This window comes from Abrus precatorius, unplaced genomic scaffold (genome assembly GCF_003935025.1).
Source record: "Abrus precatorius isolate BTA unplaced genomic scaffold, Abrus_2018 Scaffold3, whole genome shotgun sequence".
NCBI lineage: Eukaryota > Viridiplantae > Streptophyta > Magnoliopsida > Fabales > Fabaceae > Abrus > Abrus precatorius.
In genome coordinates, this window is record NW_020874373.1 from 33,335,511 (window position 1) to 33,357,258 (window position 21,748).

Consider the following 21,748-nt stretch of genomic DNA (forward strand, 5'->3'; position numbering starts at 1 on the left):
CTCTCTATATATATATATATATATATATATATATATATATATATATATCTTAGTTCACACTCTTTTTCCCTATTTCTCTAAATTTATTATAAAAATGTGTAAAACATTGTATAAAAGTAGAATTTACTTTTTGTAAAGGAAAGGCATATTTGCTACTTTCTTGTAAAAATAATCTATTTGGATAAAAAAAATAAAATTCTGCACAGGTATTTCCATCAAAGACTTGTTGCAAAAAGCAATTTTTTTCTTTTAAAAAAATTGTTGATTCTTAGAGAATTTGCTGATATTGTGGTGGAGGGTATCTCTAATTAGTTGTGGATCGAAATGAAGAATGTTAACAAAAAGATGATGGGGGGATTGGGATGGTGTTTGAGGCACTTTCACTATAGTAATGACCAAAAGAAAAAGGCATTTTCACGAGTTGTGTCCAATTACAATAATTGTGAGGCAAACATCAAAAGGTACGAAGATGATCGGACATATCAGAGTTTGAAGGTGACAATGTTAAATAAGTCTATCATGGTGTGGAAGGTCATGGTGGCCAAGTAGCTAAGTCATGTCGGCGATAATAAAGATGTAACAAATATGAGAAGTTAATTAATCGTACCAAACATGATAATGAATAGATGTTGTCGTTGTTATAGAGGTGGCCAAGGCATTGACAGGTGAAGCGTGGATGAAGAAGAATGAATGGGAATGGTGATCATGCATATTGTCAATGGTGATAATGGAGACATTGCAGCATTTTTCATTGTAAGATAAAAGATAAAGCTATTCCAACACACACGTTTTATAACACCTCTTTTATTATTCATTTTTTTTAATAACTCTTCCAATCATATCATTCATCTTATTTTAGAGTTGTGCAAAAATATTATATATAAAAATAAAATTCTCATAAACTAAGGCACCAAATGACAAAATTGTTGTTCGGTAATTGTGATCGTGGTAAGGCGCCCGTAAGAGATAAAGGTTCTTCTGAATTATCACATCATGCATGCCTCATAATTTTTCTCAATTTTCGTTAAATTCTTACAATGCAAAAAAGTTTTTTTTTCTTTTCTGTTATCAATCAGAAATGGAAAAGACAGACTAGGACAGCGTAAACAAGTAAAATATACATAACTCGATTTTGCTTTGATTCCTATCACGAAGCTAGATCACTTTACTGTTGAATGAGTAAAATTGATTTGAGGACGGAGATTATATATGTTTTTAGTGATTTTATTTTCATAGTATTCTAAATTTACTTTATCTTTTCTTTTAATAACATACATATCCATTTTCTTATTAAATTAGTTTAGTTTTTTTAAATTACACGTTACCCAAAAAAGGTGTAATTTAGTTTCAAAAATATTAAATTAATATAAGTTTTTTTCTAAGGAAACTTCTATTAAAATGGCGTAAGTGAGACATGAAATGTCCGATTGATATATTATTTTGAAAAAAACATGTAAGTAGGCTATGCTACATGGTTTTTCTTTTTTCTTTTTTGCTAATAGGATATGTTATATGCTACATAGTTATAAAAGATTCATTTAAATCTAAGACACTGATATAAAAAAATATAAAAAAAATAATGACTCATATTTATATTCTTTTGTTACTTTCCTATAATTACGCCACTACTTCACGCTTACAAAAAATATAAAAAATAAAAAATAAAAAATAAAAAATGAAGTAACCATATAAGTAAATGGTTACAACAAAAAAAAATAGGCAAAAGAAAGTGAAGCACGCTTCCTTGAATAACCACTACATTCCAAATTCTCTTTCACTTTTCACTTATGAACGAAGACACTTTCTGAGGGTATCTGTCTCAATTAGGTGTCTCTTTCTGAACACTAAAAGTCTAAAAGAGTGGATTTCTATATTATTTAACAAACCGTCCAACATTAGATCAAATCACTCTCATGTCAAATACTTTCAGTCTAGGCATTATTATAGAAACTTGAACCCAACTTTACCGACACAATCTCAAGTAATTAAAACTGGTCTGCAAATTGTTCATGTTACAACCTCCATTAACTAACAATTTTATCCAGATATAAACAAACTTTCTTTACACTGAGTAGTGTTTAGCACGAGTTCAATCCATGCATAACCTCTTAATTGACACAAAATAAACAAACATTAAATATATATATTCTTCATCAAATATGCGTCTCTTACAATTCTGCATCAAACCCCTAAGTAACTAATAAGCACCTTAATAAATTTATCAACTGCTACGTTCTGGCCATCCATAAAAAGAGGCACATACATAGCAAGTACAAGTACAAGTACTTAATTTTTATTTAAAAAAAAAAAAAGCTATTTAACAAGTGCCCTACATGCCATATGAAAGGTACAGTCTCAAACTGCACTCTCTCAGGCTCCCAACACACCTAAAATGAAGTACACACTCTTATATATATCACTCGAATTAAATAAAAATCGTAATACTCACTTATTGATTAAGTAGGCTTCTAATGATACCAGCCTCAGCACTATCAGCATCAATTGTGGTCAACAACTGAGACAACCTCTCACTTAAGTCCTCCACCTCTCTGTGCAAGCTTCTGATGTAGTTGCAGGTTTCTTGTAGGACCTTAGACGCTGAAACCTGCACTGAAAAAAGTCAGTATCTCTCCATTACCTACGAGTCACTTTCTGCTGCACATACACATGCCGTACTTTGCATGAAATGGGTAGCGTTGAATGAGAAGGAAGAATCTTATTAGAATCCAACACATGGTGGCTGAGGAAAATGCTATCACCCTCTACTCCAAATTTATTGTTATGCAATCTATTTGAGCCCACACAGGAAGTTTCATTTCATGCATGAGTTGGTCAAAGCTAACCACTTGATGACTCTTTTCCTTGTTTTTAAAATCCTTTTTCTATTCTGGGTTTCTGCAATATATATATATATTAATGGGGAACCCTTTAAAGTCTATGGAGATTTGTATTGATTTTGAACTTGTTTGGAACTTCGTCCACAATATACGGGTCAAATTCTGACTATCCCAGAACTTCTAGTTTATTATAATACAAGATTGACATGTGCTGCACGAGCCATGCCCCAATGATCGTTAGCACAATCTTACTCTATCACTTCACAGAAACAAACAAAAAAGTATTGTTTGTTTGAGTTGTTTAATTGTGTTTTTGTAATTTGAGATATATCTTCATCAGCATACGTGAAACCATGTCAAGGAACGAACCACTTCAAAAATTTTTGGGAAAAATAATATGAGAATATATCGATAAATTATCATAAGGGTAGAGAGAGAGAGAGAGGGAATTTTGAAAATTGAAATTATACCTTGTCAGATCGCCTATTGCGAATCTCAGGAACAAGTTGACGCAACTTGGAAACAAGGTCGATGATTTGGTCATCAGAGATCCTTGTAGAACCCGATTGGTGCCTGGACCTTCGGCTAGACATAGCTAGAAATGGGTGTAATTGTGTATAAATATATTTTTTTTTTCGAAGTGGGAACCTAGTTAAATTTGTAGCTCTAACTCAATACTTATGATGAGTTGTAATATCTATGTATAGAAGTAGAAGGAAGGAAGACGAAACAAAAAATGAATGGCTTTGGTTGGAACTTGGGAAGTAAGGAATGAAAAACAAGGTATATATATATGGGTGGAAGAAGGAGAAGGGGATATATAGGGAAGAAGAGAAGAGTAAGTGAGAATTGAGAAAGTGATAAGAAAAATATAATTAAGGAAGAGGAAGGACCACGAGGACACATGAGATAGATAGAGAGAGTACAATAACGTAGACAGTGATGTTGGATGTCAAGAAAACATTTGGCCATTTGCATTCAAAAGCCATGGGTACTAGGCTTACTAGTCTTTGAAATTTAGAAATGAGAAACTATTAACACCAAAATCAATTCACATATCAGCGAATCCTCAATTTTTAAATAAATATTTTTTTATATTCAAATTATTTATAATCTTCGATAGAATTTTATCTTTCATTTATTATTTTTACATTTCATATATACCTTAGTTCTTTTTATATGTTTTTTTTTACACATAAGAGTGTAGTTTAGAGACTAAAGATTAGTGGTATATATTACTTAATTTAAACAAACTTTTAGAAAAGTTCTTATAAAATAATAAGTATAAAATAGAGAATTATGAATTATTTTTAATTTATAAAAAGTTTTATTTATTTTTTATATTAATTATATATATAATTTTTGTAGGAGTTTATCAAAATTATATTGATAAATATTATTTTAAAAGATAAATAAAAAACATTTTTTTTTCAATAGAAGGCAGTCAATTTTAGAGTTTATACCTATATTCTAAAAGCACTGGCTACAAATAAACAAATATCTTTTTTTTATTAAAGATTATGTTGAAAGTGCATGTTTGTGTGTCTTTATCTTTATTTTTTTCATTATTTTAATTTTTATAATTCTTGTCCGTATGTTTTGATTTCCCAAATCATATTGAGATATAAAAAAAAATACCTTTAATTTTTTATATTTTTATTCATTATAAAATTTGGGTTAACAAATTCATTTACACATTATCCAAATAAATAAATATATTCATTTATTTAATATATAAGACCTCAATTTGACAATTTAATAAAGCATAAATTTATGATATATAATTATCTTTATTAATGGTTTCCATGATTAGATATCTGTTCTAATAAATATAACTAGTGATAATATAAAAGTATAAACAAAAATCATTAAATTAGAAGTAGAATTCAAATAATTATTATATTTTCTAATAAATTTAAATAAAGACATATTTAAAAATGCATATAACTGAAGATGAAAATATTTTATCACATCTAGTTCTAATTTAAATTATAACATTCTGAAGCAAGACAGAGTTTTTGCATTTAATAGGAATCTTAAACTTCTACTATTTTTTTTTAAGGTAAATGTAAGTAATCTATAAATGTTATTTGAACTCGATAATTCTCTGTTCACCCTGAAATGATGCAGTGTCTCCTCCAAAAGAAAACTAATTGAAAAAAAAAGTAGAATAGAATAGACCCCATAAGCTCATAAATTGTTGCAGCAGCTTGTATTCCTCTTGAAAAGAAAGTGTATTTTTTTTACTTAGCATATAATATCTGAAGCTCAGAAATTGTTGATTCGAGTACTTACTTTGAACTTTTCTGAATATAGAGAGAGAACGTAGGTTTCACTTCCGTGCGTGCTCCCAAATTGGGTTGGATCTCAAGTGTGATAATAAGAGAGTGTTTGCTTTTAAGCTAACAAAGTGGACCTTCGTGTATATGTCTCTATGAGCATCATCATGTGATTATCAAAAACTGACGCTCCTCTATTCAGGGCTACATATAAATTTTCTCCGCAAATCACAGAATTCCATGTGATTGTACTTGAAAACACTGCTGGCCACAACATTCACGGAATTGTTGCAACTTCTTTCATTAAAGTGCTGTTATCTACCTATCAAATATATATATTCAAAATTTTATTTTATTATTTTATTTTTAATTTTTAATTTAATATTCACAGAAATATATATGCAAACCAATTAACTTCATTTGTACTGATCCACTTAGTTTATAATTTAATTTCGGCTTTAATAGTCAGAATTAATAATAATTAAAAAGGTTGTGTGTGTCACACTAGAGAGACACGCATAATCGAAATATGTTTATTTATATAGTTAATGTTGTTTGACTTATTTTGTTTATTATTTCTATGACTGTTAATTTTATTTATTTAATAGCTGGAATAAATTTTTTTATTAAGCAACATAATAAAAGTCTTATTAAATAAATTAATTTTCTATAATTTTAAAAATATTTAATACTTAATTTATCAATTACCTTCTTTAAAAAAAATTCAAACAATACCCTCGTTACTTTTAATAGATACTAAAATATTTATAATATAAATACATGTCAATTATTATAAGATTAAATGCATATTAATAAATTTTTAATTTAGTTAAAATATCAAATATGTATGTATTAAATTGAGATTCTTGAGTCTAATAAAATTTTAGGGCATTTTCATATTAAGCTCACCTCCAAACGTGTTTTTTTTTTTTTTAACTTTAATTATTGTGGAAGAAAACTGAATTTGAGTTTCAACACTTGTACACATTTAAATGAATTTGTGGCATTTCTCTCTGACTCCAGTGAGAAACATTCTAGCTATCCTACACGGTTGCTGGTTTATACGGTTCCAAACCTAATCCAAAAATTTTGTTTGGTAGACAGGATTAAAAATAATAATAAGATAAGATAATTTTTTTTATTTAACTAAAAGTAATAAACCTATTTCATAGATTTGTGTGAATTTTATTCTATAAGAAGAATTTAAGTTAAAACTAAATATCATAAAATAATATACTATATCAATTTATTATTTTGATATTTCATTCTTATTTAATTTTCATATCTCATCTTTTTTATAGTAAATATTTGATTTGATCTTGAGTATAAAAAATTAATTTTTATTAAAAAAACTAAATTATATGTTCATATAATAAATATTATTTTTTTTTAATAAAATGTGTTACTCTTAGATATTTAAAAATAATTTTAAAGAGCATAGTTAAAAAATATTAAAACAAAATATTCTTGGCTAGTATTGAATATGTACCAAGAAAGTAATGAATTGATAAGAAGTTATTGATTTAAGTACGAATTTTCTCGCAAATTTTAATATTTTAAAAAATTTTCAACTTACAAATAATTGTATTTGTCGATTATAGTAAAAAAAAATAGTATTTAAACATTTCCAATATCATTTCTATAGAGCCTATATTTGCAACCATTTATTATAATTGTTATTCGGATGTTAATTAAATTTAGAAGTAGAGGACATTTGGATTAAAAATAATACAAAAATAATATGAATTTATAAAAAAGTAAAAAGTAAAAAAATAAATTACAAAGTTGATTGATATGGATTAAAGTCTGTGATTTCGCTTTATTCTCGTAATTACTTGTATGTATCCTAATTCAATTATATTTAATTGTATTAGAGTAATTACTAATCATCTAATTCACTATTATGATTATAGAACAATGATAGTCTTTTTCATCTATATATACCTTAATAACAATAAGAAGTAATAAAATACACAAAAATATTAATAGCAAAAAAAAAATACACAAAAATATTAAAAAATATTAGATTTATTAACTTAATTAAAAATTGGAAAATTAAGTGATAGATTTATTTTCATAACTCTTAATTGTAAATTACCTTAGTTTTAACCTATTAACCTATTATTGATATGGTAATTCATCAATTGATTAATTAGGATAAACTCTTGAATTGACTAATTCAAAAATAAAAATAATAACAAATAAGCAATTATAATTGATAAATAATAATAATAATATTATAAATTCAAACTGGGTTTAAAAAAAGTTTTATTATAAAAATTTACTCCAAATCCATGACAAAATATTTACTTATACATAGTTATAAAGATGAAATAAACAAAAAATATCTGTATCACAAATAATAGGAAACAAAACCTCTATGATTAATTTGCTCTAATGGAAGCATAATGCTACGATGAAGAATTCACGTCTTGGAGAACCCATAGAGGCAATGCTCAGAAAGGCAGAAGAGAGGGAATTTTAGATTAATTGTATAGGATTTTGGTGTTTAGAGAGCAGAAAGAATGATAATAATATATTCTAAACAGAAAGAGTGAAACGCTTTATATAGTGTAGAATAAATAAATAAATAAATAAATATATATATATATATATATATATATATATATATATATATATATGATTTGATCTCTAAAAATCTTAATTTTCTATTTTTTGATGTCATAAGGCTTGAATATATGTCGTGCTCAAACATGATCCTCCTGAGCACATCCTCGACAAAGAATAGTGCTCAAACATAGGGTATGTTGATGTAGACCATGAACATGCTCGCCTAGAATGCTCACGCCTTATCCAGGGAAGCATTCAAGATAACATATGACATAATAATGCTAGCAATGGTGTATTAGATTCAAGATAACCTAGGACATGATAAAATAACCTAAAATTTCATAATGAAAATGTTAAGTCTAAGAGTTTCTTAAATCATTATGTTAAAATTTAAAAGGAGAATTCTATCACTAATGTTAATCTTATCTCATTTACATTAATTCAAAAGCAAGAAAATAGGATCTAACCTATGAGGTTGAGTCTTTGGTGCAATGAGTGAAAAAACAAATTAATAACAATTTTAATCAAGTTATTATACACTAAAAAAAAATAGAAAGCGGTTGCACTTTATCTTTGAAAATAGTATAAAATATTCTAACAAATATCTTTATGTAAAGTTAGATACACTTGGAGAATAGTACATAACTGCTTTTTAAGTATTATTTAGAGAGTGATTTTCATAGTATCTCCCTAAGTGCTCTTAAATCACAAATTTCAAATTAAAATTTTTTTTCATAAGTTTTTTCTTGCAAACAGAAATTGATTCTTTATAACATTCAAACTCAGATTTAGACGCGCTAACTAAATAATCTTCATTCAAATGAATTCAACAATATTGTTACCTAGTAAATAGAAAAAGAGATTGAAGTAATGTGATATTTCGTTATGCAGAGAAATTAAAAAGAGAGAAGTAAGAAAAATACTTAAGGTTGTGAAAGGAAGTGAAAGGAATGAACCTTGTTTGCAATGGAGAGAGATGAAGGAGATGATAGAGAATATGAAGAAGAAATTCATAATATTGTGATGAGTTAAACAACACTTTCCATATGTGTTTATAAATTAGAAATTGTTATAGTATTTAAAATTTAATTTATAAAAACAGTTAATACATAGTTGCTCTTTAAAAATGATTTTAAAAAATAATTAGTATATAATTTTTTTTAAAGATAACTTAAAAAAATATCGCAAATGCTTTTTAAAATAACTTTAAAGAATAATTATACATAAAATTACTTTACAAGTAAAAATTAAGAAACAATTATATCATTCTATTTTGTAAATGACTGTTCTGAAAAGTCTAAAATAATATTGTATTCGTATAAATAAAACATATTTTTGTTAATACTCAGTGTCAATCAACACACTAATTGCATAATAAATTTTGAGCTCATTTCACTCTCATTTTCCCTCTTTGAAAACCTTAGCCAAAGTATTTACTTGTATTATCCTTCTCCTCCTCCTACATCCATTGTTCCACTAAGCTCCTCACCTTTGTGGCTCCACCTGCTAGCCTCCATCACATCATCACTCAATAGTTAAAATCTACCTCCAAAAATCACAATCAAACGCCGGGGGGGGGGGGGGGGGTTAGCAGCTTATGATCATGATCTATTACAGAGAGTCGTGACATTGCAATCTGATTTGTGAGATATTTATCAGTAGTTGCATGCAACGATGTCCAATGCCAATGAGGGGTTACTAGCTGAAAATATATATGGGAAGGGAGCTTTGGTCAAAACTAAGTTGAAAGTTAAAACAATCTCAATAACTCGTCATACGCCTAACATACCGCTTGTTCAATCCAATGTGTCGTGTGATCGAGAATACTCATATTTTAAAGTATTCAATTAGCTTTAGTTTTGAATTCAGTTATATTAATTAAAATTTAATTCTTAATTGTAGATACAAAAAGACTTTGTTATTAAATTCTCTTTAATAATTCTTGTTCTTTTGAAAAGAATCAATCTTAAAATATAAGCTTAGTGACACTTCAAGTAAAAAAGTTAATATCAAATGTACACATTACTGAACATATATTAAAAGCATGATACAACAATAATACTTCATATGAATTACATATACATTTAATAATACAAATAAAAAAATATTTTACTCCCGAAATATTTAAGATTTCCATTTTAGAAAGTACCGTTGTTAGAACTTCTTTTGGTCACCACTCCTGAGTATCAGGTTTTTATTTAGTCAACACTGCGTTGCGTTCTGACTTGGCATGCAATAATTGGTCAACACCAAAGCAAAATACACTATAGCACCACAGTCACTAACTTGGACTGAATTGATGAAATGATCATTCATTATGACTTTAATGTCCTCAATTAGTAAAAATATATCACATCTTAAATTCTTAAGTTATATGAAATTAGCACCTATCATTAAGAGGAACAAAAGGAAAACAAGTAAAAGTGCTTATATATCATATAGAATGCAAGTAGCATCCAAGTGTTTGATTTGACAGATTTGAGAGCAACCGAAATCTAAGTAAACATTCACGGCAATCTCTCTATGTACATACTAAATTGTTGTTCTTCATCTTTGTTAATTAGGGACACAGCTGCGTGAGGTAAGGTAAAGGCTAGGGTGTGTGTGTGTGATTGTGTTTTCGTGTTCTTTTTTTAAGTTATTTTTTTGATTTTTTAAAATCTAACTTTTAGAAGGAACTGAAAGAGGGTAAATTAAAGAAGATGAGGCAACATAAATAATAAAAAAAATTAAAATAGGTATTAAATTTTTTTTCGAAACATTTTTAAAAAAATAAAAAATGAAGAAGGCCTTAATTTTTTATTATGTGAACCTGTGTGCCCTGAGGTCATCACATGCCATTTTCCTTATGCAGACGACATGCCACGTGGCATGTCTTTGAGTCCCAGTGCCACAGTAGTTATATAATGCAGGATAGCGGAGATTGAGAGTTTGATGCGTTTATGAAGCATCATCATAAAAGCATCATCACGTGCAGCTGCACAAGTTGGACGACCCCTCAAAGGGCTTTCTGGGCCCTCTCCCATTCTAGTCCTTTTCTTCCACTTTATCTACTGTACACAAATTTAACATTTTTGCTAACAACCGGCAATTAGGTTTTACTATTGCTATTATTGTGATAACAGTAACTTTACTGTAAAAATCAAATTAATAAACACACAAGTTTACTGTTGCTATTTTAAGTATGCACCATATATATGTACATAAGATAATCAAATTATATCGTATAAGTTAAATAATTAAATTGTTAATACTTTTATTTGAAAATGTGATTTTTATCTACTTATTATTTGTGCAAATTTTTGTTAAAATTGAATAAATGCAAAACATTAATAAATTTATTTTTGTTTTTCTATATTTTAAGAATGCATATTATGTTAATTTTGATATACTTGATGAGCTATTAAATAATTTTATGTAAAATTGAGCACATGTAATTTATATGATAGGAATTTTTAATTTGATGACTGATTTTAGAATAAAATTCTCAAATCAAATATATTAAATAATTTATCATTGGTGTAATTTATATTGATCTTTACACTGATGTAACTTATTTTAACTCTTATAATATCAATAATTTTATATAAAATATAATTTTTTATTAATTCAGCCTTTAAATTATGATTATGTTTCACTTTAATTATTTACATCAAATTATATATATATATATATATATATATATAAAAGACAGAATTTTCTTATATTGGTATAAATCTAAAAAATTTTACATCTAATTTAAGTTTTTTATTTAACTTACATTTACATTTAATAGGTTGTAATTTATTGATTCCTGTAAGTGATATTTGAACCGTATTCATAAATGTGTTGCAAAATCAAACTCACATCACATGAGTTGTAAGTCAAAGCCTCACTCGTCTTTTTTAAGGTAAGATAAGTGCCAAAACATTTATTGCAACAAAAAATGCACATACACACCAATAGATGACAATGTGCTTAATTATTACTAGTATACGCTATACTGCAGGCGGAGATGGCAATAATGATGTATTTATTAATTTTGTGGATAAACTAATTAAGAAGGTTTGAGTTCTTCTAAAGTAAGAAAAAAAAGTGAGATTCTATTTATTTTTATTCAAATTAAAAAAATTATAAAAAAAATTAGCTAGAAATTGTTAGTAAATAAAACTTTACTTTTTTAATTTATAAAACTAAAAAAATAAATTAACTTATCTAGCCAATAAAGTATAAAGTAGTCTAGGTTGTAATATGTTTCAATGAATAGATTTTATTATTATTTTTACTATATTATTTCCTAATAAAATGAGCTACGTCTTTGACAGTGCAAATTTTGTTGAAAAAAGACTTCATAAACAAGTAGTTAGAGGTCAAACCCTGTTACTCTCCCATTCTCCTAGCTAATTATCATTAACTTAAATTCTAAAACAAAATTATTGTGGGTTCATGCTTAACTTAAAAGTTTGAAGAGCACACTCTCGTGCAAAGGCATAAGGAAGATGGAATCATTAGTACTTACTAGCTTGCTTAAGATTTGAATATGAATTTTTTGGGAGATGACAAAATAGACTAATTCATTCCGACCTTTCTTAACTCACGATTAACCTTCAGAGGTGGAGTAGAATAAGTTATCTCTCTCTTAAAATAAGTTAGAAAAATCACTTCACTTCACTTTTTAGTGGGTTTACCGGTTAGTTTGCTAATGATTAAAAAGAGGGGGGAAAACTCCAAAAGTTAACAAAATGATATTGCATGCAAATTAATTTCACCCATCATGTTTATATCCCATTACTAAACAGAAGTTATGAAATAATCTGAAGAGTTAACCTAATAGTGTAAAGTTTTGTTACATTATTTTTATACGAGGTTGATCTATTTAAGTAAAAAGTGATGCATTCAAATTTTATCGTGAGTAATTTTTTTTAGCTATATTTTAAAAACATAAGACTAGTGAACACATCTGTATAGTTGCCAAGCTGTAGTTTTCATCAATGAAACTAAGCTGAACAGAAGACTCTAAATTGCTACTTAGATTTGAAACACAATATGATAGAGATCATCACAGCTTGCAGAGAGCTGCACTCTTTAGATCTAACAGTCATATGATTATGAAAGTGGTGTTGTTTGTCCAGCTAATAAATATTGTAACCAGCAATTGTCAATGTCATTCTGTTAGAATATATCACTCTTTTATATTTTCCATGTTTGATAGGTTGCCCATATGCTTATCTTCATTCTACAAAATATAAATACAGCTTATGTAACCCAACTTCCTAACCATATCACTGTTAAGAGGGCAGCAATATGCTAGCTGTGATGATATCACTATTACAATACAAGATAGCGTTCAAACTACCAGACAGATATGAAACAGTAATAAAAATAATGCCTTTAATATTAATTTTAGTCTTTAAAAATTTTATATTTTTTAAAAATGATCGATCTGTGTATTATTTTGTAAGAACATGATCTATGTAACAGTAATTTTAGTCTTTATGGTTTTTAAAAAATATAATTATATAGTTTTTAATATTTACTTTATAATTTAAAATAATTTATATAAAGTTAACCAATATCTTGACCCAAGCTAATTAGGTTGCTAATTAAAGCGAGGATGTCACAGAAGTTGAAAGAGTGAGGGTACCGGTGATGGTGTTGGTTGGACTCGGACATTGGAGGAAGAAGGATGGGACGGTAACACTCTCAGAAGTATAAGAAATATTGAGCAAAATAAGACAGAACTGATACCTCTGTGGCTGAGGTTCTTCGTGCTTAGTAACAAAACCTATACCACCAAGAGAAATTAATGTTTGTAACTTATCTATTTAATATATTTTATTAATATATTTTTATTTAAAAATTAAAATACTATTTTATAAATGAATCATAATCTAAATGTTATTTTTAAAAAAATATATTAATTATATGAAATAAATTGAAAAATTCTAATTTGTAGTTCATGATCAACGTTTACATTTAAAATATTTTTGAAAAACTAAATATTTAAATAATTTAATTAAAATATGTTAATGATAAATAACTTTTATATTTTTATTTATTTATTTATACATTATACGCACCAGGAGGGCACCATGGTGCATAAAAATGCACCAAGTAGGCACCATGGTGCATAAAAACGCATCAAGAGGGTACTAATAGGAAGAGTTCCCTGTCTCTCTCCTCCTGGCGTCTTTCGGCTGCTAATATTGAGACTGATTCTGATGGAGGGCACCATGGTGCATAAAAACACACCAAATAGGCACCATGGTGCAGAAAAATGCACCAGGAGTTAATTGGTTGAGTTCCCAAGCTCGAATTCAGAAGAAAGTTAAAGTTTTTGGGAGATTTTCTGAGAAGAGGGGGTTAGAGATTAGAAAGTACAGAGAGAGCTCGAAACTTGGATTAAATAACTATTTTAAAAGTCATATTTTTAATATTTTAATTGATTTTAAGTATTAAAAATAAAATATTTTACGGTTATAGTTTATCAAACTAAACTCGTGATTAAAATCTAACAAAGCGTATGAAATCTATTTCAACAATAAAACGAAAATTTTTATAACAACCTTCTTTTCATTTTATTTAGTCGTAACACATTGTCTTTATTCTATTTACTATTTTTTTAATATTTCATATTATATAATAATAAAATGGTAAAATTGAATGATTTTGACTTTTATAAAATAAAAAATTCAGATGAAATTTTATAAATTTAAAATTTAAAAAAATATAGAGTAAATAAACATGTTGCCTTGTTATTTGATGGGTCAAAAATATAAAGATAATTAACATTTAATATACATAATTATATTGATAAAATATAAGAATATATAACTTTTATGGAATGAGAAACAGCTATCAAAATTTATATATTTTCAATTGCTATTTCGTTACAAATTTTTGTTAATTTTCAACATGTAATATTTAAATTTTAAGTCTATTAATAGATTATATATCTATAAGCTTTTAAATTATTTAAACTTTAGTAAATAATTATCAAGATAAAATCAAATGATTCAATTAATAAAATTTACATTTTTAAATTACTATTACAGGTACCATTTTACGTAGTTTAACACTCGACGTCAATACATAGATTATACTTTTTTTAGATTAAATTTCATTAATTGCTATAAAATTATTAAAATTTAATATTAATTCTTCATAAACTATTGCTCTCTTTAAAAAATAAAAATTATGCATTTTCAGTCTTTAATTTAAAATTAAAAATGCATATTTTTCTTAAATGAAAGACTAAATATAATCAGTGACTAAAACTATAAAGAATAGAAATATATTTAACTTTACTCTTTTCTTATATTAAAAATCTAAACTCTATATATAAATTAAAAATTGAAGCCGGCTAAGACCCTCCCTTGTCCTTCGTTTGCATCCTCGGTGTCAATAGTACCACCGGTGCATGTGTATGTGGGGACATTCATACATGTATATATTTACAATAATTTTATTATAAAAAGTGTTTTGTTTTTCACATCCTTAACAGTGTATATACCTTTTAAATAATAAAAATGAAAAATGAAAAAGTGATAAAAATATATTGAATGATGTTATTAAAATCAGATTAAAAAATGCAATGAATTAATGTAAAATGTGAAAAAATTATTTCACCGTTAATCAACGTTAAATCATCTATTAATCAGTACATAATTGTGTATTTATAATCTAAGAACTCAAAACCTAGCTAGTTAAATATGAAAACAAATATTAATTGCATATGTTTGAGAGAATTAGTCCAACTAATTAGAAATGTATTATAAATTTTGCTTAATGAAATTAATTTTTGGAAGTTTTAAGTTCGGCTCGACATTTTTAATGCAAGCAAAAGTGCTACACCATGAAAAGAGAACAACAACCACTACTATATTTAACTTTTTGCTTAAGAGAATGATTTACTCACACATAATAGAAAAACAAACCAAGAAAGGGACTCCAAGATACAAACAATTGTGGAGGAAACATCTTAAGATAAACGAGTACATGGTTGAGAATAAAAGATCGAAAAGTGATGGACATAAAAAAGATAAGAAGTTATCTTCGTTGGCAACAACGATTGGGATGGGTTTGCAAAGGAAACACCTCTCTTGTAAAAATATTTGCTTGGATGTAAATGGTAAGAATATGGATATATGATTCAATTTTAATGATGATCATAGTTATGTTGATGACGAAGATGATGATATTGATAGTTCAAATGAAGAAAGAGACATGGAACATGTGGGGAGCAAAAGAACATGGATGTAGTTTGTCCGGTGGTGAAAATAACTAGAGAAGAAAGGAAAACAACATGTAAATGTTGGAAGAAGTTTGTTATTGTCAAGGTTTTAGGAAAAAGGGTGGGACTAAAGTTTCTTTATGTTAGACTTGAAAAACTATGGAGGCCTCCAAGAAAAATGGAACTGTTTGACTATAAGAAAACAATTATTTTCTGGTTTGGTTCAATGATTTATTGTTAATGGTTCAACCACTGTAATGAGGAATAGAATTATGAATTTAAATTATAAAATATTTTGAATAAATAGGTTATTCAATGTTAAGCTTATTTATTTATTATCAGACTTGAATAAAAGCTTTAATGGTATCAAATTTTGATTTAAAAAAAAAAAAACTTGAATCTAAAAGCATGGCAAAAAATTGGGATAAAAAAGGGGGTCAACCTGAATGAAAAATATAAATATTAAAAATAAATAAATACCAAAACTCATTAGTCTAAATTTTTAAGGCATCATATTCGTATTGGAATTTGGTCCAAAAATATGGCAAAAAAGTTGGAAGGAAAAATAAAATTAAATGAAAAACAAAATGGCTAAAAAATAGACATTTAAGTGTTTTTTTTTTTTTTTTATATATACATTCAAGATTTTTTAGTCTAATATTCATCAATTAAAAAAGTCTAACAACACTTACAATAAAAGGAGGCTAGATATCAAGAATATTTCAACAATTCACAATAAATATAAATATATAGTAAGAGGTTAAGTATGCATACTCAATACTAAACACAATTTAACAATCATTCAAACAATACATACGATAAAATTTAAAATTAATCTCATACTTTTTAGCAATACAAACATGCATAATCATAAGAAATAGACTCTTCTATTTTTCTTCTTTTTTTCTTCATTTCTTTCTCCTTCCGTATTAGCACAAGTCTAAAGATAATTCAAATAAGTTTTTTTTTTCTTTTTTAATTAGTACAAGATAGTTTAAATGAGTTTAAATATAGGAAAGAAAAAAATCAAACGTAGTAAAATAATAAAAATAAGATAAATGATAAATAAATAAATAAATAGACATGTAAAAAAAATTTAAAAAAACTTTCAACAAAGAATAGCAAACTCACCATACACAAAAAAGAAGATTAGGCTTGCATTCAAAATTTAATAATAAAAATAAAAACATTAACTTATTGTGATTTTTTACTTATTAACCAAATTAATGTAATGTATTTTATAATTTTTATATTTAAGTAACAAGCCCATATTAAAACTGTCATGCAAATAACTAGACCACAACTAGTTAAATTTCAGAAAAAGTGTTAATAATAAAGTTTCACATTAATAGACTAGTAACAAGTTAAAAAATAGAACATATATTGAAAAAAATTATTAAATACCTTTAAATTAATTTTCAACAACTAAAAGGAGAACATATATTGAAAAAAAATATTAAATACCTTTAAATTTATATTTTGAAATTTTATTTAAATAAAAAATAAATTTTATTAAATTCTAAAAATTTATCTTAAAACTTAATTTTTATGCAATGATTACTAACTTGTATCCTCTATATTACATTGTATATTTTTTTAATTAGATATTGCTAACTAATATTTAGGGATCAATACTAATTAAGAAATTAAATTATAAAATTTTTGTCAAAATTATATTGAGAATATATTTAAATCAATAGTAAGATTGGATTTATGATATTTTTAATTTTTTAGAGGCACTTTATTTTTTATTTAAATAAAATTTCAAAATATAAATTTAAAGGTATTTAATAATGTTATTAACATTAACTTTAAGTGATAAAATTTAAACCTTTTATCAGCAAAGAAAGTATTCATAGCATAATAAGTACAAAAATAATTAAATCTAACATGCACTTTTTTAACGTACTTAATTTTGTTGATTAAAATTTATTAATACTTATCACATTACAAGATAATCGTCCAAATATATTTTTAAAAATTTTAAAAATGTATTATTAGCCTTGTACAAATTATAATTTTCGAATTATTTAATCTCGTTATTCGGTAGAATGAAATTGTTTTGGAAGGAATTAGAAATGATTATTATATTATACAGCTTATTTCATTTTATTTTTCCATTTACTCTAATTCTTTTAATTAATTACCCTTTTGTGATATTGTTAATTAGCAAAATGAATATTTTAACAAATCTCTAGTTAAGCTTTCAATACCTAGCTATATGAGCGCAGCATAATCCCGTTTAACTGTGCAAGTAATCCCATCATTTGTTTCTCCTTTTATGGTTGAAAAGGGCTAACTATTACTCTGTTTAAATCCGACAAGAAGTTGGAAGTTAGAATCTGGTTGATATCTATGATAAACAATTGAAGACCAAAGGAGACATATATGGGAAAGTTTTAAAGTACTTTATAAGCTTTATCTCAACCCCTTAAAGTAATGTTCCGCAATTTAGTTACTTTAATTTGAAGGAACTCTCCATTAACTCAATAGGATAAATAATCTCATCTTAAATAAATCAATAAAATTTAATGCATAAAAAACTAATTTAATATTTAAGATAAAATGATTTATTCTATGAGATAACTCAGACAAATTCATCCAAATTCAAATCCATTATAAATTGTAATTAACGAATGTCACGCTTAGGAGTACTAGATTTGATCATCATTCACTCTCCTAATTATAAGTCCTTTTTCTTCTTTAAGAAAAGAGCAAAGTATGGGATTGAGAAGTGCTTTTGGGTATCCGACAATTACTTAAATTTTGTCTAAACTCGTGCGTCAACTTTCTTCAACCCAAATTAGTGCAAATATCTCACTTGGTTACTGGTGATGGTTTTCTTACCTACTACTGCTTCATGAGATTCAAGCTTTCGGTTGGTGTGTTTAAGGGTACAAACGGATAGAAAATCATTGCATGTCTTCGTTGACCCTGGTTTTCGATTCTTCACCGTTGGGTCTAAAGTTGTTATAATTAAGATCCTTATTAGACTTACCCGATCATAAGCGTAATGTCCATGCAATTTTAAGGTGCATGCAATTTACTGTTTGGTAAAATATTCATTACAAATGCTCACTGCGATTAGTGAAAGAAATAAAAACATTTTTGTCTAGAGAAGATAAAAAGTATTCTCGTTTTATTTTATTTATCCACTTTTAAAAGTTTAATACAATCTTACTTGTTATTTTCTTAATTATGCCTTTATTTTTAATTATATATTTTACAGAGTTAATAATAAATGCAAGAACCATAAAATAGAAGTTATATTATAAAAACCAATAATTTTAATATACATTTAAATATTATTTTTGTTTAATCTGTATGCTATCTTATAAAATGGACAAAATAATTTTTCTATTTCTTTTCATTTTTCACTTTTAAAAACAATTATTCATCTATTTAATTATAAGCTTACGACAACATTACTAATCAATTGCACATTATAAATGACAGAAAAATAACAATAAAGGCTATATTGAAAACTTAAAAAGTTAATATAAATCAAGTATTAATTATATTTCTTAATTTTAATCCAAGATTAGAAATCACAAATTGCCGTTAAGTTGTCTTTAAAGTTAAATGACCTAACACTAGTCTGTACACTGTTTTGGGTCTACCACTTAAAAAATTTACACACAACAGAATTTATACACAAGACTCCCTTCTAAATGGGGTGACTTCACCAGTTTAAATGCATAATTTTAAATCACTGGATTAACATTCGGAAATGTAATACTTACAATTTAAATAAGCTGAATTAATTTATCATATTTAACAATCAGAATTTAGTTTAGATCAAATTAAAAAAGCATATTTTTATTTCAAACCTATCCCACATGTTCTTAATAAACTCAAACTAAATGACTTAGAGGTTCTTAATCCCAAGCCTATCAAATGTAAAAAGTAAGGATTTATTTATTATTAATTTAAATATTTTTAATCTAATTAATTTTAAATCAATATAAATAAACCTTTATTTTTTTTTCACTTTTTATACCTTCCACTTTAAAAGAGTCATATTTTCAACCCTCAATAACTAAAACTGATATTAGTTTAATTTCTCAATTGGAAAATGATACAAATTTCGTTATTGAATCAAAACCTCAATCATTAGTATTTTTCCAATCTATAATAAAGGGTCATTTTGATATCACTTATTATGAGTGAAAGACTAAGTCGATTTCAATTTTCTTCATAGGAGCAAATTGATATTATCCGTAGCAAATAGGAAATTTGTATAGTTTTTGGATCTAAAATATATGTTTACCTTTTTTGCATTTGATTTTACTTCACTGCACGTTTAACCACGCAAAAAGTTTTACTGATTTATGTAACCAGCGGATCAAGTTATAACACTTTCTTATATTTGTGAGAAAATAGAATAAAACTCAATCTAGAAGTGTTATCATAGTAAAATATTCGATTACATTCACTTTTTAGTTTTTTTTATTTAATCTTTTTTAGTTGATTGTATCTCTATTTCCCTCTTGAATGCAGTCTCATAACATCTCTGCATGCCAAGTCCCTTGACAAAAAAATGCCCAAGTCCCATTTTACATAGGGCCTCCATTGATTTCATAGAAAACAGCCTATAGCAATACACTAGCCCAAGTTGTCATAAAATAAATTGAATTTGACACTGGTAGTTATGTCGGATTACTCTACTCTGTAATGGCCTACCTTGAACATTATTTCTCAATTCAATGGTGAGAGCTAGTAGAATATATGTATCATGAACAGGTTCAAATCCAATGACCAAAAATAAAACATCATCTCAAAAAAATTAAGAGCTCCCTCCAACTAATAATGCCGGAAAATTATTTATTTATTTATTTGTTGATGGCAACTACTGTTATGTTCTTTGAAGATAGAAGAAAAGCAAACAAAAGTAAATCATTTGACATCACTTTTTCTGACTCGTGTTACCTCTTTTCCTTAGCAAATATAAGACTAGCCATTAAAATTATTAGAATTCCACGAAATTGATGGGGAATCAAATCATGATAGCTCATTTAGTAATATATTATATATAAATATAAAGTAGCAATTAATAGTTTTACCTAGTTATTTTTTGTAGTATCCATTAAATACAGGTCATATTTAGTAACAAATAATTTGGATAATAAATATTTTTCTAATGTCACTTGCAAGCCTAAGCATAAAAGTCAAGATGGCCGAGTTGGTCTAAGGCGCCGGTTTCAGGTACTGGTCCGAAAGGGCATGGGTTCGAATCCCATTCTTGACATTTCCTTTTTTCCATTTTGTTGAAGTTATTATTTTTTCGGTCGAAACACGTATGGTAAGGTTTTCTCAAATGAAATTAAAGGCCCTGTATTATGAATACGGATATAACTACATATATAGCCTTGGCCCACAAGTTGCATTATGCTACTTTGATTTAGCTTCTCATGTGTGCTTGTACTGGAAATAGGGTCAGAATCTAATAAAAGGTAATGTCCTAGAAGAAGTTGGGTAAGAAATTATCAACACGCTCAATTTCAACATTACGAAGGTCCATTTGTGAACACTATCGAGGCCTACAAATGCTATGTGAGCGCTAGTTTATTTGGAAAATAACTTTCAACATTATCTAAGGTTCATTTGTAAAACGGCAATCCTATGTTTTTTATATAACTTTAAGCACACCGTTATCTCCACGAGAGTCTTGAGTTGTTTGCATGGGATCAGAATATCAAATCTCATTGCCACCATCAAATAGAAAAAATTATGTCAATCGGCATAAATATGATCTCACAATCGAAGAGTTCACCGTTATTATACAAAACAATGGTGGAGAAAAGAATGAGATTTTAAAGCCTAAAAGTTCATAAGTATCGCACCTTAGG

At 26.7% G+C, this 21,748-nt stretch overlaps 1 protein-coding gene and 1 non-coding gene across 2 annotated transcripts; one reads left to right on the top strand and one right to left on the bottom strand.

Moving 5' to 3' along the window:
• Nucleotides 1-2,449: 2,449 nt before the first annotated feature.
• On the bottom strand, nucleotides 2,450-3,430 carry LOC113863578 (transcription factor PRE6-like). Its single transcript, XM_027497210.1, has 2 exons — nucleotides 3,308-3,430; nucleotides 2,450-2,605 (listed from the first exon to the last, which is right to left on the bottom strand). Exons 1-2 carry the CDS (start codon nucleotides 3,428-3,430, stop codon nucleotides 2,450-2,452), a joined length of 279 nt encoding a protein of 92 aa, XP_027353011.1.
• Nucleotides 3,431-21,066: 17,636 nt separating this feature from the next.
• Nucleotides 21,067-21,147, top strand: TRNAL-CAG. The gene has a single exon. It is a non-coding gene; the product is annotated as a tRNA-Leu (tRNA).
• Nucleotides 21,148-21,748: the final 601 nt, after the last annotated feature.

Bases quoted from the DNA above. Each gene is read 5' to 3' on its own strand.
- LOC113863578 (XM_027497210.1), bottom strand. From the start codon at position 3,430: ATGTCTAGCCGAAGGTCCAGGCACCAATCGGGTTCTACAAGGATCTCT. The intron at 2,606-3,307 runs GTATAATTTCAA...TTTTCAGTGCAG, and splicing joins GCAATAGGCGATCTGACAAG to GTTTCAGCGTCTAAGGTCCT.